This window comes from Cygnus olor, chromosome 3 (assembly GCF_009769625.2).
Source record: "Cygnus olor isolate bCygOlo1 chromosome 3, bCygOlo1.pri.v2, whole genome shotgun sequence".
Classification (NCBI taxonomy): Eukaryota; Metazoa; Chordata; class Aves; order Anseriformes; family Anatidae; genus Cygnus; species Cygnus olor.
Genome location: NC_049171.1, coordinates 84,017,710 through 84,035,811, shown reverse-complemented (window position 1 = coordinate 84,035,811; position 18,102 = coordinate 84,017,710). Strand labels below are relative to the sequence as shown.

Here is an 18,102-nt window from a genome sequence, read left to right as displayed (position 1 = left end):
TTAAATATTTTAATCAGAGGAGCGTTAGCTTGAATGATCTAACTGATCCCTTTTGGATTAGCATAGTGAGGGAGGAGGAGAGAAATAGGGATGGAAAGGACCAATGCCAGAAGTGACTTCATCAGTTTCTACCTTGAATTAATCCCAGAGGCAATAGTTGTGATGATGTTCGTGTTATCAGCAGTTTCTGGGTTGGGGGTGAGGGGTAGGGGAACTTCCATCAAGGAAAATCCTAAACACACCCAACCCAAAACTCAACAACTGCCCCTGCCACTAGAACTCTGAGTTCAAGTTTTTGTAATTAGAAATGTTTATCACAGCTGTGTTGTACAATGTCTGAGCAGACAGCATAGGTACACTTTACTAGTACTTCGCTTTTAGTGTAATGTGAATCATTCTCTTAATATACTACAATTCCCAATTGTGTAACTGTATGCTTGCACTTCTGCATTAGGTTAGGGCTTACCTGTAAATCAACGTTTTGAAGACTCAATTAATTGAATGCTGCTTTTGTAGTGTTCTCCTAATATACAGTTTGAAATGAAAAATATTTGAAGAAATGAAAGAATTTGATGGAATGATGCCCAAAGCAGGATGTGGAGTGACCAGACAGTCCTACCTATCAATTGTTCTACCAGGCAACTGATAACAATAGCTCTTCCGGGATCAAATCTTTTCATATTGCAAGCATTATCATAATGCAAACAACTGTATTCTGAGATTGAAATTTGAGTATAAGCTGAAAACAAGCATTAGGAAACCTTGAATATGGCCTAAGAGTGTAGTCAAGTGGTGATTCATCACATGCAGTGCTGAGGTTTTTTGCTTTAGTTTCTAGCAAAATCCCTTAAAGCATAGCTGCTAATAGCAAAGATGGTGAAGTTCATATAACTTGGGTAACCAGCTTGCTTCTAGATGAAGTATGAGCTGTGCTGTACACGTAGTTCAGGGTTTAAAGGGTAAAATGCCATTTTAATTCTGTCAGCCACTATGTCAGGGTATTTTTAAACGAGCACAGAAACAACACACCTCTGTGTATCTTGACGTCATTCAGCAGTGCTAGGGAAAAGTCTGGACACCACCAAAACCCAGCAGCTATGTTCTGATGATTTACTCGCTGTGTGTCTCCCTGCTGAACACCCTACTCGAGCAGGCTGGTCACTGGACTTTCTGTTAGCACGTCTGAATGGCAGTAGCTTGGCAAACTTAGAAGAGACTAAGAATTTATCAGTAATCGTGATCTGCAATGGTCATTTTTTTCTTTTTCATGTTCTTGTTGCTAGAAAACTATTATTTAAAAGTAACTTGAGAAGCAAAACATTAAATGTCACGTACTGTTGGGATAACTTGCAGTACCCCAGGAGAATCAGCATTGCATTTAGAAAACAGTGATAAATGATCTATTTGCTATGTCAATCAAAGGTGCAGTGGTAGAGGTGGCGGACTGATAAAACTTTCTTAACAGTTATTGTTGAGCCGAGAGGATGGGAGGAAGAAGAAGGTTATTCCTGAACTTTCATTATTTTCTTAAAAGAATAACCTTGGATGGCTTGCTTTGTTTATGCAATTGATATGTTTCATATGTTGTGAATGCAAAATTTGGCTTTCTCTGCTGAAGTCGGATCAAGTGCAGGGAAAGCCATCCGTGTCCAGAAATCTTTACCACTTCAAGGTACTGCTTACTAAATGGGAAAACTCTGTAACATGTTACAAACTCATTTCAACTTTGGGTGAAAGTTTGTAAGGCTTCCCTGTTTCCATTCCAGAGATGGGACTGGTATAAGTCCTCAAATAATGCTGAAATTATGGGAAGTTTCATTGCTGACCTTGCTAAGATACCATTTACCTGTAGAATATACGTTTATATACTTGCAGGGAGGTTTGGGAGCTAAGAATATTTGTTATTTGTAATGTCAGATGTACGGCTTTATGTATTGTTTTCATGCTTTTTAAATGTTGCAGAAGTAGTGAATAGCTTTTTAGTCTGTTGCTTAGAGAAGATCTTCTGTTATAAACTACTGTGAAATATTTCAGGTTTATAATTCCATGGTTTAATATTTCATATTTCTTTCTTTTTTTCATATAATGCCTTTTTTCAGTTTGTCTTGTACTGAAAAAAGGCTTGGAATATTACGTCTTTCCATTGTCTTTCCTTGAACAAAGCACTTTGTGTGTAAGATGTCTCTAAATATTCCTGTGGTTACAGCAAACAGGACTATTTTGTGTGTAACCTTGTCTTGCACAAACAATTTGGTCACAAGAGAGTGTAAGCTTATTTTCAAAAGTACAGCGAATGAGAATGGGATATTTGGTAACTATTTTGTAATCTTTTTTAGTTTCATAAGCCTATCCTGACCCTCTTTGAGACTTGGACACAGGCTCCTTTTGTATTTTGGATGTTATTTCGCAGTTTAATAAATCTGTTAATACTCTCATGATTCATGGTAATGAAAAAAGGTAGGAACACTGAGGGCTGCTTGGTATAAGTGGTCACCTGTGACTTGGGAAAACCACGATCATCTTAGTTACGTCTAGATTCATGCCTTAACAGCAGACTTCAGATACAAATATCTTGTGCTAGCTGAGGAGGTATAGAGCAAACTAGTCAACTTTGAATGTTTTTCTATGAGAAACAATCAGCAAAAGACAGGACCACAAATTCAGAACAAGAAGCATGCACGTTGCCAACCCGCAGCACGCATCCTTCCTAATAACTCCATGGCTTCACATACCCAGTTTAACTGTTTTTATTTTTTGTTTTATTTTGCTAGGGTTGCAGTTTGACTTTTAATACTTATTTTTCCTAAATGTAATAGGAAGCAAGTAAAACTGTTGAATGCTTTTAGAAATGTTTCCACATTCTAGAATGTTTATGGGTCTGTCCAATAACTTCTAGAAACATCGTACTCCAAAGCATTCGTACCTTTGAACCACGATACCATCCAAAAATCTATATGACATTTAATATTCTTGTGGAAATTGTCAAGTTTGACAAACCAAGTTCAGCAGATTTCCTGGGTGAGGAAGATCTCATGTAGATCTTTTGTCAGCAGCAAAAAAGAAAGCTGCGGAGTTGGAGGTGGAATGAGTTTATTCCCTGTCTGTACTGTGTCTTCATTTGTCTTCCATATCAAGATCTATTAATACTTCCTTTTTTTTTTTTCTTCAGGGAGGCAATAATGCAGGGCATACAGTTGTTGTGGATTCTGTGGAGTATGACTTCCATCTTCTGCCAAGTGGGATCATCAATCCAAAAGTCACGGCATTCATTGGTAAGTGGGACATCTCAGAAACAAAAATGGACAATAATGTAGTGACAAACTTTGGACATATTAAAATAACAAAATATACCTGAGGCCATACAGGATTAGGACACTTTTTCCTCATTCCCAGAGACTTGAGCTTTGCTTGTTAATATTGACTTAACTCAATCGTGAAGTTTAGATTATGGGTGTTTTATTGTCTTAGGTCATTTTTGTTCTTATCTGCCCTATCAATGCAAATGGCTATCTGCCCAATGTATCTTCATTGTCCCTTTCCCTTCCATCTGATTTTTTTTCTACCAATTATTTCTTTTATTCTCACAATTCCTCCTCTGTTTCAGTCTTCAGCCCTCCTAAATGACTACCAGTACTTACAGCAACATAAATCTTTCCTCCCTTTTACATTCCAGTGGAAAAGGAATGCTGAATCCAAGAAGATTTATGCACTATATAGATCTTGCAAAAGGTCTTTTCATGGGACTACATTAGGTTTGGGGTTGTGGCAGTACTAAGTGATATCAGGATCTATGATCTATTTGCCTTCCAAAAGGAGGTTTAGATTGTACTATCTGTTGCTCCATACCAACATACTTACCCTCCTTCTGCTCTTGGAATCTAGTCCTAGTTTTCCTCAAATTACTTGTATAACCAAACTACTTAATAATATTGTATAGCCCTTAAAGTTTCCTTCTAAAGATGCAGGTGAATATATAACAGTCTTACACAGCATTATAACTATGTATGTTTGTATGCTCTTTCACAAATCAGGTTAGTTTCTAGGTTACTTAAAGGCTATATGACCTATCAACATTTCCAGCCTGTTTTTGTGATAATTTTGAGTAAGTGCTCATTGACATTTTGCTAAAGAGCACAGCAACTAAAGAGCATCTGTCAGTAGTTTGTTGATTCATAAACGATACCCGCTGAATTATTAGGACCAGTTTGTAGTGACTGTGTGCTTTCAGTTAGCATTAACACCATTCTTGATGGGAATTTGTCATTGATTGTGCCTCCTTTCAGCTGTTACGCTGTGACTTGGCAGTGGGGTAGTTTTGGATTAACTGGCCATGCCTAGTACTTTCTATGGAAACTGGGCCAACAGGCATGGAAATAGGTCCCCGCTGACAGAGGGGAGGTTGGGTTTTTAACGACTCCTGGTTTGGGGGGCTGTGGCAGATGATACTACCAATACTCTATTTTGGTGTCGTACTGTATTATGTTTCTTTTAAAAGTTATTGCTGGAAAGCAGTGGAAGAAGGGATGTCCATTTGCCATGTTTTGTGTGCTGGACTCAGGGTCAGGTGGAAAAGATTAAATCCTGTAAAAGTGCAGTGAGCAGGAGAGAGCTTTTTACAAATCTTTTTGTATCTATCTCCCACCTCTTGGCCCGTCTATTCTGAAGTTTGCTGTTCTAGCTTCTTTGAAGTCAGACTTGTATTTAAAAACTCTTTTGGTGGTTCAAGTGTATTTAGTAGAAGGAAAAATCTGATTTAGGATTCCACAGAAAAGGTTTATAATTAAAAGAGAAAGGGGGAAAAGGGCAGAAAGGTTAGAGTATTATAATAGATTATTATGATCAATTAGGATTATATGCTGAAATGTATAACAAAAAAGTCTTAAATAGTTTGTATTTTGGTGTTTAGAATGCTTTCATCTGTGAAATTAGGTGATTTGCATATAATTTCAAATGGTAGGTCCCTTCGTTCTTTAGTAGGTATTGTTATACTGGCTGCTTCAAATCTACTAAGTTTGGCATGACCTTAAGATGGTTCAATATCGTATGTAGAAGTGCTTCTTCTTAAAGCACTCGGTGATACTGGTTAATTTTATGAGCTAACAGTCTTTCTGAGCAATGTGACATTGTGGTAAATCTCTGCTGTCTGTAGGACAGTGAGCTGGCTTTTGATGGAGCCTTTTCCATATTAATTCTGCTAGTCTGTTAACAAACTGAACTCTGTGTATGGAATACACTATGTCTATTTACAGATGAAAAGTGCCTGAGGGAACGCTAACGTTTATAACGATGCTAGAAATGTGCTAAGCTTTTAAAAACAATTGGGTGATTAAAACGAAGTGCAAAGAGGGAAGTTAATTTTAGAAATGAGGAAGAGGAAGTGGCATTCTGAACTGTCCCACAATACTGTTACTGTTTGTCATGATCTAAACTGAAAGTTTATAAAGCTTCTTAAAAAGGTTCAATGCACGTAGTTAAAGATGCATACTTTGAGTGTAAGTCAGTCTTATTAAAGATACATTACGACTTTCATTCTTAGGAATTTACTGAAAGGTTAAAAACTTAAATACATTGCGTGCAAAACATGAAGTGTCTTTGAATTTGTTGAAATACTGTTTTTCCATGTTCAATGTAATCCATTAAACTTTGTCTAATGATTTTCTTCAGGAAATGGTGTTGTAATTCATTTGCCAGGGCTCTTTGAAGAAGCTGAAAAAAATTTAAAGAAAGGAAAAGGTGAGAAAACTTAAAGTTTTACTACTCTTAAAAGTAGTTTGTGGGCACTTCATCAAAAGATTTAGATAGAGGATGCCTCTGCAGAGGTTACATTCGATAGCTTTTTCCAGAACTCCATTTACCTGCTAGTTCCTGACAGGAGTCTTATCAAAAAACCCAGGGCCCTGATGGGAAGTATAGATGGGCAAAAAGAATCTCTGTACAGTTTCAGAACAGAACATGTTCTAAATATGAATTATCTGCAGACATATTTTGTTGCTTAATAAGTAAAATAACTTTTTAAAGTGTTACCAGTTTATAGACACATTACTTCTTGCAATCTTAGCATATGTTTTGACAGCATATGTTAATGCAAACATATGCAATAGAAATTCTTTCTTGATTCCGAACTTGCTTTTCGGCTTCTTGTTGTCATGTCAGTGGCCATGCTTGATAGCAGTCCACTGGAAGTGAGGTAAATCAACTAAATTATTCATAAGTAAAAAGCTACTGATTGGTTGCTGAAATTGAAGAACTAGTAGAATCACCAGGAGTTCTTTATCATAATAAGCCTGACTTTCTCAGCTTTATAGGCTGATGTTAAGTTTTCATAATTCCAATCTACTCTTTTTCTCCAGAATGTGGTTGCTTATCCTTTAAATAGATCAACTAAAGACTAAACATGAAAAGTATTTTTCCTTTACACATCAGAAGAAAAAAAATACTATATAAAACATAATTCGAATTATTTTACTTTGTCTTTTAAGGGCTAGAAGGCTGGGAAAAAAGACTAATAATTTCTGACAGGGCTCATATCGGTAAGTTCCCAGGTCTTTATTATTATTATTTTTTAACTTTGTGTTCTCTGAACTTTCCATGGCAGTAAGAGTGACTGTTTTAGCCTTTCTGGCCATTCATTGGTATGTAAATTTCTTTGGGCTAAGCCTCTGTATGCTAGGCATTGTATCTACTTTGGCTTGTTGAAGATCCTAGAAAAACTTGTCCATCACTCAGGACCCTCCTAGGTTTATTTTCCAGTGAGTCCTTAATCCCACTCCGTAAGCATACTCTACTGAGGAAAGCAGGTTCACTTTCCAAGCTGACGGTTAGATGTGAGAAGCAGTCAAAAAGCAGTTCAGAAGTTAATTCAGTGAAGGATTCATATCCCTTTTCGGTGTAAAAGCAGTTTTGCTTTTCTTTCCTGAAATAGAGCAATTTTTCTGGTGGGAAACCATGTGAGTGGGTGTGACTTCCAAATTAATGAGCTCCCTACCAACTAAAACGCCATGTACTTCAGAAAAGACACTGTATGGGAAGAGCTCTGTAGGAATCAAGAGAATGGCTTTCCTTCTCTCAGAGGGAGTTCATCAATCAAGGTTTGCTTCCAGCTTATGTTCCAGAAAACACTTCAGTTCAAGAGCCTGGAGTAAAATGTTAAGAGTCCAAACCACAAAAACAGAACTTCAGTGCTAAAGGCTATATCTCTCCTAGGCCATCTTTATTACTTAATTTCCTCCTTTAAATTAGGTATGTGGCATGATAGTTATGTAACAGCATGTATTAGGAAATAGAATTATTGCTGCTGTGGTAGTCATCTTCTGAAGATGCAAACTTTTCAGGTCTTTATCAGATAAAAGCTTATGACATGGGTGGAAAAAATGTATTTCCTTTATTTTTTGTTGTTGTTTGTGTGTTAACCAATCTGGAAATCAGGAGTAGATTAGTCAGTAAACGTGTTATTTCAGAATAAATATGCTTTTACTTTGATGTAATTACTTTGCATTTGGAATAGTTGAGTAACTGTTCCTAAGTTACTAAAATCCTTTTGAGAGTAGAATCACTGTAGGTGAATTCTTTGGAAGTTTTTTAGAGAAGCTGTTCTGCAATTATTATGTTGCAATGGAAATACTGTGAAATTTTCATGGATAAACAGGTCCTGAGTAAAAAAAAAAGGACCAGTTACCGACTGCCACCTATAATTGTTCAGTCTGTCAGCATAAATGGACTTTCAGAATGCTTCTGTTCAGAAAGTTTTGAGGGCAGTCTGGAGATCTGTTGCCATTACAAATGCCTTCTCTAAAATGGATGTTGGCAGTCTGTGAACTATTAGTCTGTGACAAATGATCAACTAACAATAGGTTCAAGCTGCTGGGGATGATCTAGTCCTTGAATTATAGGAATGTGTGGAAGTAAATACAAAAATAACTTGGTAAGGAAGATGAGGAAAATCACTCATACTAGAGAAACCAGAACACTTATTAAATCAGTAAGTTTCTTACAAGTTTTCAATCTTATCCTTGTAAAGAGTAGCTTAATTACTTTACTTTGAGGACATAGTGCTGAAGAAAAATGAGCCAATATCTGTTGAACTGCAAAGTGTTGCTTCCCTGTTCATATTTGCCATGAATCTGTCATGTTTATTTTTTGCCTTCATGGTAGACAAAGAATCGATGGAAGGAGTATTTTGCATAATCCTTGTTTGTCATTAATAGTATGTAATGCTTAAAAAAAATAAATCAGGGCTTGTAAAAATGACTTCTGTTGTCTTTAGGTAACAATTGCATTGTTTACATGGGTAATGTTTTTGGGAGTTTCTTTTATTTCCAAATTCATTTCCATTGATGCTGTCTTGCTAAAATTAAAATGGTCTAAGAAATCTTCAGAATGAATGAGAATGTTTACTTAAAGTCTCCACCTTAAATTTCAATAGTATGACTTCTTACTGTAACCTGTTTTCCAGGATTTCTTTCAACTACATGTTTTCTTTGTTTCTTGTCCATACATTCTTTTGGGCCACTAGAAGACTGTAATGTCTTAGCTTTTCTATTGAAGGTGTGTACACAACTGCTGAACTTGGGAGGGGTGGGGGGCTATCTTGGAAAAGAAGAGAAGAAGCTCTTGTCATTTTATTTCCCTCTCTTTTGTGTGTGCGTGTTTTTTTTCCAGGTTGATAAACAGGACTAAAATTGGTTTGAAGAAATCATTACTGATACGGCCATTTGTTTCATGCAAAATGTCAGTTATGTAAAATATTTTTTTTTTTTAGTATTTGATTTCCACCAAGCTGCTGATGGCATCCAAGAACAACAAAGGCAAGAACAAGCAGGGAAGAAGTAAGTAGTTTTAATGGATGGCTTAGTACAAGCATGATTTGCTGCATTGGATTTCCATTATTGATCGTCATTGAATTTAAAATGTATTGATTATCCCTGTAAGTCTAATGTGGAGTGTTCTGGGATCACTTACACTTTTGTACTCCAGTGGCTAGCAAAACATTGTATAATGAAAGGGTTTTATCTTGATATGTTGCCTTATGGAAAAGTTCCTGGTTCTTAATTTGCCTTACAAAAATGGTTCCTTTTTCTTCATGTTTTAATTGTTTACTGAAAGAATGTTTGTATCATGGATGAAAAGTAATTCAGTCTTCCTTACTGAGAAGTCTAAAAGGTCTTCATCCATGACAGTAGCCTTTAAGAGTGTCTCTTCTGGGCATATCTTCATGCAGGTTGCTATTGGATGTTAACTGGTCAATTGTTCTTGCATTTGGTCATTTTCACACTTGACTGTGCTGTACCAGCTGTCTTGGTACCTGTTCTCTTAGGAATTAAAAAGTAAACGGGTAGAATATGTGTGTGTATTTCTAATGAGCTACTACTTTTTTTATCAGCTACTTTGAGGAATGCTTGGGGAGTGCAAGCTAAAACAGCTCTGTGGGATTGAAAAATGCTATCAGTCACTGAGCTACTTTTGAGATGAAACTACTATTTCATTAGTCAATGTTAAAGATTGTAAGGGAAAGCCCAATTAAAACATTCCTGCTTTCATCTGTTCTAAAGAACCCTGCTCCACCAGAAAGTTATATTCAAAGCTAAGAAATTTAAGACCCTCTTAAAAGTGCTGTATATATTCTTTCTGTAGGGATTATTATGATCCTGACGTTCTGCAATGATCATACAGTTCTCAAGCTTGTTAAAACTGCCGGTGGATTAAAAGCACTAATCTATTTACTTCCTCCTAAATTCTAAGGCTATCTAAGAAACTGTAGTGGGGGAAGTACTACTGAGGGATTGGCAAAGCATGAGATGTCAGAAACTGACCATCGAAAGACTCCTGGTAGCGTGAGGGGAAAAAAAACCACTTGAAATAGCTTGCTAATCTGTCTAACTGTAGATTTGACTCTGTATCGCATTTTGTATTAAACTTGTTTTGAATCTAACACTTAAAAGCTGATCATTATAAATAGTAAGTTAATTTTTAACTGAATACTTTCATCTGTTCAAATGTACCGCAAAACTAATCACAAGTGAGGGTTCTATAGCTTCCCTTGCAGAAAGGTTATAGAAAAAGGTAATCTAATACAGAAGTATGTTATGCTTATGCAATTGTTCTAACAACTATAAATACAATCTTTTGTCAACTTAATTCTTTTATGAATTGGCGTGTCCTAACAAATGGAAGCTAACGCCTCTTAAAAAAATTACCTGGGAAGAGTATGAATAGGGTTAGAGGCTAGAGTCAATTATTTAAGCCACAACCTCCTGGTTTGGTTACATGATATTGTATTACAGGAGGTTGGTTACCATGCTTTCATTTCAGACTGGAGACAAACATACCACACCCTGAGATCAGTCTAATTGGAACATTTGTTTTACCTTTTCCAAGATTATTGTTTTGAATCTACTCCAAACTTGTAATGGTCTGGATAAAACAACTTAACTACTGATCATGAACTGTATTTCAGTTCACTTGCATATCACTTGATACGTTCTAATATGAAGTTTAGATATGACCTTGGGATTAACCTGTATCTTCTACTTGAGATGGAGTCCCTCTTGAATTGAGTTATGGTATGATACCTTCAAGACAATTTGAAGATATCAAACTTAAATTTGACATTCTTGCTCTACCAGTATCAGCTGAAAAGATCCATTTAATATTCAACAGTAAGAACTAAAGTATATTATAAAAAAAAAAAAGTATTGGCTCTAGTCTTTTTAATGGTACATGGCAAAGTAGTTATTTTGCAGTCTTTCAGATTATCATTTGATTGATATGAAACTGTTGCTCACATTAAGCAAGCCATCTTTATTATATATGGTGTCATTCTTCTGAGTAAGTTCAGATCTACCTTTACTTGTCTGACTTTAAAGTCAATGCAAGCAAACTGTGTCTTATGATGTCGCTGACTTAAGCTAAAAAGGATTGCTTTAGGTTTTAAGCTATAGGTTTTTCAGGAAGTATTGTTAGGTAAGAGTGAGAACAATAATCTAGGTTTTCAGAATCAGCTACAGGGAAAATCTATTCTTCAACCATTTTGTATGTACAGTGTTTTGGGCATCAGTGTTACTTAGATACTTGCCAGTATTTGTTTTTCTGGCTCCATTGGAGGCTTTTACTATTAAATGAAATATTTCTCACAAATTGTATTGTTGTATTTTTCCGTCTCTTCATGAAATATGTTTTTAGGAAGGTGTATGGTTAGTTTCAGTTCATAGTATTGAAGGATATTGTTTTAGCATTCAGTTCCTTAAGTAGAAAAGTCGGGATTTGTGTTCAAATAAGATTCAATGAAGTATAAAAAGTTACCGGTCTAAAAACAGAAGTATGTAGAAGATGAATATATTTATGTCTATAAACAGTGATGTTCTGAAACTAAGTTATGTACTAAAAGTATCTTGTATTTGAATGTTTAAAACAAGGTTTGCAATAACAGCATTTCACTTTATGGTAAGAATGTATTTAAAGAAAAAAACACCTTAGTTGTATATCAAGAATAACTCCTGCTATTATCTCTTTAAAGTTTGGGAACTACCAAAAAAGGAATTGGTCCAGTATATTCTTCAAAAGCAGCACGAAGTGGACTCAGGATGTGTGATCTTGTTTCTGATTTTGATGAGTTTTCTGAGAGGTAATTTTTGTCCTTTAATGCAAGTTTTGAGCATAGTTTTCAGTATCTGGGTGTGTCCCTGTGGAAACAGTTACAGCTGGTTGCTGTTAAATTTTTTTGATTTCTCAGTCTGCTTAAAATTATTTAATTGCAAAGTAATTGTAAATACATTATCAGTAGATTGTAAGGTTGGTGGAGGAGAGAGAAAGAAAACAAATAAAACAAACCTTAATGAATTTTTGTCTTCCAGGTTTAAAGTGTTAGCCAATCAGTACAAAGCGATATATCCTACCTTAGAGATAGATATTGAAGGGGAATTGAAAAAGCTCAAGGTAAGCCTGCTTCTGTCTGTTAAATGATGTAATCACTGTGTAGGGTTACTGATATGTAAATCTCAAGGTGATTGACTCTCATACTTCTGTGAGGAGTGGGAACTTAATATATAACATGAGAAATGGATATGTATCAATTTAAAAAGTCTGCTAGCATCCTTAAAACACCTTAGCGTCTTTATGCAGCATTTAAAAACTTGGTTTCAAGAGAACTACTGTAGACTTTAAGATCTTACATAGGGAGAATTATTTCTGACTTATACTGCCTAGAAAAAAACACAACAAAAACATCAAGATTGTAGTTGGGGAAGGCATGTCTTCATTGTAATGCAGAATATGATTTCCTCGTGTTAGAACCTTAAGAACTGAAGTAAATTACTATTCTAAGCAATAAAGCCTTAAGGAAAAAACATTTTTTTGCATGTTGTTGGACTGTAAGTTGATAGCAGCAGAAGTAATGAAGCCTGATTGCCAGCAAACTGTTCTTGTGGTTAAATATGAAATTTAATTTGATCCCTCACCCCCCAGCAACTGGGTTACACTTGTGAGGATTCTCTCTAGTGTTGATTCCCGTATGCCTAGCAGTACAATTTCACAGTGCAGCTGTATTCTTACATATCTTACCCTTATTCAGCCTCTATTTTTTCTTTTTTGTTTTATAGAAATTTAGTTGTCTGAGACTTCTTTTTTACCCCTTAGAAAACCTCGACCAAATTTGACAAATGGGTTTGAAAAAAAAAAAAAAAAAGTGGAGTATATGTGGAACAGAGGAGGGTGTGCACAGTTATATATTTTTAATTCTTTCAGAAAATCAGGCCAAAGAAATCATACTTCTCATATCTTTAGTTGCTGCTTTACTCAGTTTGCCAATTCTAGAATGGAGTATGTGGGAGTTCTTAGAACTTCTGCTTGGTTCACCTTAAATGATATCTGTTACACATGCTGAATTGCAGTATTTCTATCAATATGTAGACCTAAAAATTAGTTTCTGTTTCATATGTACTATGTAAATCTGAGTTTGATGTTCTTCCTTCCCTTGTTCATGTATTATGGCATATTTATTTAGCATTTCTTTACATTTGCTTTTACTTTTCAAAAGGATTAATAGCGTGAATACGAGCACTTGCACTCTGGCTAGCTTTACTATAATGAAATTGTGCTATAAGCTACTCTTTTATTATTTAGGCCTACATGGAAAAAATAAAACCAATGGTAAGAGATGGTGTCTATTTCATGTATGAAGCTTTACATGGACCACCAAAGAAGATCTTAGTAGAAGGTGCAAATGCAGCACTGCTGGACATAGATTTTGGTACGTTTAACCTTAATGAGACACAGGTTGGTATGTATTTATATTGTGAAAGAATTCAATATAAGCTCTTCTGTGCATAGCTGTTCTTAGGGAAGAATTGTTTTCTATTCTGGAAGAACAGTACCATCTATGATTAGCAAATAATTAGAGGGAAAAGCAATGTTTTTAACTACATACTTTCAAAAAGCTTAAGATTCTCCCAAGATCAAGCTTTTGAATCACAGTAAGGATTGGGTGATTAAATTTCTTTTCTTAAATAGAGTGGAACTATTACTTCAGTGTATATAAATTTCACGTGGAGTAGCTCACAGTTGTATACATCGGAGGGTGGAAAGCTTTTTAATACTCCACAGCAGAGAGGCAAAGTATATGCACAAAATACTTGCTGACTTTTGAAGAGTCATACTGCATTTTTCAACTATGTATTTAACAATGTTTCACTGATTTACAACACAAAGAATGAACCAGGAATCTGGATTGTTGCTGGGGTAAGAATGAAAAGGTTATCCCAAACAATTTGAAATTATAAGTGGTAATTAGCACTGTAATTTTGCTAATAAAATGAGAAGCTTCTTGATAGAAACACCTTTTGTATTGTGAGATTATTGTATTTGCTACCATATTGTAAGGACAGACATTATTCTACCTTTATGTAGACATAAACAACCTATATTATAGGCTCCTGCATTTTGTCACATTTTTCTTCAGTCTCACTAGCATGCAACTGCATCATTTTTCTTTTTACAAAGATGCTTATGCCTGATGTAAAAGCCTGTAAGCAATACTGTCAAATGAGTATAAAATTGGCATGGGCTCTGCGTTCAACTGATTGGAGTTCTGATATTGGGCACTTTCAAACAAAACAAGTTTGAAAATCTTTTTTTTTTATACTTTAAGAGGAAGATTTATCTAAGGATAGCCCTTACAAATGTAAGCACAAAGTTTTCCCATGATAATCTGAATACTGGAAGAAAGTTCCATTTTTAGCAAGTCAGAAGAAAAAAGTCTTCAAATAGGCTTTTACAAGAAAGTGTTTGGTGCAAAACTGGTATTTGCAATAAACTCTAGGGTTTGGGTGGTTTTTTTTTTTTTTTTAAGTATTAAGAATTTTGGTTTTCATATAAGCACAAGAAATGCAGATCATGTCTGAAAATCATCAGGTATGTCTGTGATATTGACAGATCTGTGTCACTTAGATTTTTTTCCTGCCCATGCTGTGAGAAACGGATTGATAGAAAAATCTCTGTTCTCCTTTAGGTAGATACTGTAAGCTGGTTGGACACTTAGGTTGAGAACAGGCAAGTCCTGTTCAAAAGATTTGACAATACCAAATTTGATTCAGTGTTTGAAAGAGGCTATTTTCTGTGCCTTGTTGCACAGATACATATAACTTCTGTTCTAATAAAAAAGTAAATTTTATTAGTGTGTGTGTCTGTGGGCGCTGAAGATGGTTAAGTCTTGCATTCCATGCTGCTTCTCTGGAGCGTGTAATGAGGCTTGTACACATCTCCCTGACTGTGCGTCTGGTTTTCTGTCTTTTTAAATAGTGAATGAGGGTAAATCACTGTCAGTTCACCTTGCGAGGAGCTGAAAATAAGTAAGAGCTATCTCATTGACTGCATTTGTGACATCCCCTAGCTATATTACCTGCTACTAAAGAGAAACCCAGCTGTGCTTTCACAAAGAAGATAAGGACTTAATTAGCGCTTGCAAACTGCACTTACATATGTAACATGTTACACAGGTAAACCTGTGTCTTTCTCTAGAGATTTGAGTTAAGCAAAAAAGCCATAGATAACTTTGCCAAGTCTGCAAAATCTCACTGAACAGTCTTCAATTGCTTCCATTTTCTGTCCTGCTGTATTTTTGTCTTGGCTGTCACTCTCTTACCCATCTCTTGACTCTTACACCAAAAAATAAAAATATGAAGCACAAGGTAGAAAACTCTCACTTGTAGTTACTGTGTGGCTGAAGCACTTGTTCGATTCAAATCAACTAAAGATTAGCATACTGTTTCATCTTCCATTGTTTAACAACAACAAAAAAAAAAGGTGCAAAACTGTTAAAGATTTTATAGGAAGTTTAGCTATCTTTGATGTCCAGGCTGCTGTTTAAGTGAGGGCTGAATATTTAACCAGAGACAAACTCTCATAATTAGTGAACTAGGTTATATTGTAGGATTTGTGGTGGTTTTTTTTTTGTGTGTGTGTCTTTTAATTTTTTTTGAACTTTAGTTGTGGCAATCAATTTTTTCATTTAATTTGGTAAGCAAAATTCTATGTTTTCCAAAATTATTTTCTAAACATCTACCTTTACATTTCTTTGTGATTTCTTATTGTTATATTATATTGACCAGTTTGTAGAACTCATTATTTTTCCTCCAAAAATAGAAAATGCTAAATCCATATTTTCTGATTACCTAATATAATTTTCTTAAGGGTCTCACTCCAAATGTCAGTGAATGTATTTTGTATAATATCAGGTATGGTTTCCTGGTGTCTCATTCCAGTTCTTGACAGGTATGGTCATTTGGAATTGTTACATTGTCAAATTTTGCAGGTGAAGTGGTAAGATTTCTATTGATTTAGTAAAGAAGGATCAGACATTGTACGTAAGATCTAGGAGCTTATTAAATCGGTTACCTCAAAATACAATTATTGTGTAGTTGGTTTTGGTTTTTAGTGTTATAATATCTAGGTAAGTGCAATTTAGTAGTGATCCTTACTAGGTTAGATTTTTTTAGTAGTTTTTAAAACTGTTTTTAAAAAGTGATTTTAACAAATCCCCTCCCCCCCCATTTTTTCTTAATAGGCACGTATCCTTTCGTGACTTCATCAAACTGCACAGTTGGTGGTGTTTGCACAGGTCTGGGCATGCCACCACAGAACGTCGGGGAAGTGTATGGAGTTGTGAAAGCATATACAACTAGAGTTGGAATTGGTGCCTTTCCTACAGAACAAAATAATGTGAGCATTATCTGCCCTAGATGTGACCTGTAACTGGGTGAAATAACTTGGTGTGTTTGTCTTATGTTAAATTAGTATGGCTGGTTAAATGCGAGTAGAAGACAATGTGTTGTGATATCTCATTCTTCCGATTCTGTTATTTGTTTATTCCTGCTCGTTGTCATCATGGCTAAGATTCCTACATGTCTCCACCAGCAAGTAAAGTAATTTCCACGTTATTTGTGGTATAAGAATAGCCTTAATTGCAAAAAAAAAAACGTATCATAGCTTTGTTCAGTTTCTGGACTTGACAGAAAGTGTTCAGGCAGTGAGCTGTGTTTTTTGAGAATATTAACAAAGGAGGAGTCCAAAGTCTCTGAAGTCTCTTCACTGTGAGGGTGGTGAGGCACTGGCACAGGCTGCCCAGAGAAGCTGTGGATGCCCCATCCCTGGAGGTGTTGAAGGCCAGGCTGGATGGGGCTTTGAGCAGCCTGGTCTGGTGGGAGATGTCCTGGCCCATGGCAGGGGGTTGGAATTGCATGAGCTTCCAACCCAAACCATGCAATGATTCTGTCGTTTTAAACTGAGTTTACAGGACTGCCAAATCTGATTATCAGCTTCTCAGATCTCCATGTGGAATAAAAGGCTAAAGCAGGAACAAATGTTGAGAGACTTGCTCAGATAGCATTCTCTTGAACTGGAAATAGAATTTTGTTTTTCTGTTTTCATCTCTATAGACAATGTTGTGAAAAATGGGGGGAAGAAGTTTTAAGGTAACTAACAGTATTGTAAAATGGTGTTAAAATATATGATGCAGATGTGTACTTAATGCAAATGAAAAAAGGCTCACATGATAGTACTACTCTTTGCTAGGAAATTGGAGAACTGCTGCAAATGCGAGGTAAAGAGTATGGTGTTACCACTGGTAGAAAGAGAAGATGTGGCTGGCTGGACCTTGTGCTACTCCGATATGCCTACATGATTAATGGATTTACTGCGTAAGTTATTTTCTCAGCTTTGCTGGCAACTTGACATAAAATCATGATATGCTACAGATTAAATTGTACATGTAGTAGTAAGCAACATTCAGACTGTTAGTACTGATTTATTGTTTTGATATTTTCATAAATTAACTATCCCTTATTTTTCTCAGTAGTAAATGTTTTTGTATCATATGTTTCATATCATTTTTTTCTATTATATTGTAGAAGTGCTTACATCTCATAGTATTTGATTCTTCAAGCTGTGCTGTTCTCTCTGCCATCCTACCAAACCAAATCAAATGCACCACAAGGGCCTTAAAATATATTATAGTTTGTGGGGTTCTTAGTTAATTTTCAAAGAAAGACAGATGGAACCTATTGGTATCTTTAGCAGTGTGTGTAAGTGTAGAAAACGTGTACAACTTGGGATTTTCATTAAAATGAAAAATGGGTATGTGAAACAGAATTAGTATAAAATTCTGGTAGATCAACTTGTATAAACACATGCTTTACTTAAATTGTCCTGCTTTTCTTGTCCCTTGTGCCTTGCATTTAAAATAGTATGCTTTGGTTATGAAACTGGATATTTACAGAGACAGTACTTCCTTATTTCGTTGTCTTCACTATAAGGACAGAAACATTTGGCAGAGGACAAGAACAGACAGCAACAGGCATCATGCTATGTAACCATGTCAAATGAATGGGCATAAAGTATCTTGGCAGCACTCTGTCCAGTTAAAATTCTACCACTTAAAACTATAGACCAATTATTTTAATTGAAGAATACTTGTTGTTTGAATTTTGCCCTTTTCTAGTATTAGATCTAAGTACACAACAAAAAGGCTGTTTTATTTTTAAGTCACAAAATAAATGGAACAGTGTCATAGAGGCTATTTCTCTAAGGAAAGATGATTAATTGTAGCGTACGCAA

The 18,102-nt window shown here is 35.6% G+C and overlaps 1 protein-coding gene across 2 annotated transcripts in view; it reads left to right on the top strand.

Moving 5' to 3' along the window:
- ADSS2 (adenylosuccinate synthase 2) overlaps positions 1-18,102 on the top strand; it is a 35,886-nt gene that overhangs the window by 11,250 nt on the left and 6,534 nt on the right. Inside the window, exons 2-10 of one of the 2 annotated variants that reach the window (XM_040551825.1) lie at positions 3,170-3,272; positions 5,665-5,733; positions 6,480-6,530; positions 8,759-8,825; positions 11,513-11,620; positions 11,850-11,931; positions 13,117-13,243; positions 16,055-16,209; positions 17,062-17,186. In XM_040551825.1, coding sequence (XP_040407759.1) covers positions 3,170-3,272; positions 5,665-5,733; positions 6,480-6,530; positions 8,759-8,825; positions 11,513-11,620; positions 11,850-11,931; positions 13,117-13,243; positions 16,055-16,209; positions 17,062-17,186 — 887 coding nt within the window. Of the gene's footprint in view, positions 1-3,169; positions 3,273-5,664; positions 5,734-6,479; positions 6,531-8,758; positions 8,826-10,040; positions 10,060-11,512; positions 11,621-11,849; positions 11,932-13,116; positions 13,244-16,054; positions 16,210-17,061; positions 17,187-18,102 lie in introns of those variants that run through there. The other variant, XM_040551826.1, reaches the window with a different exon arrangement.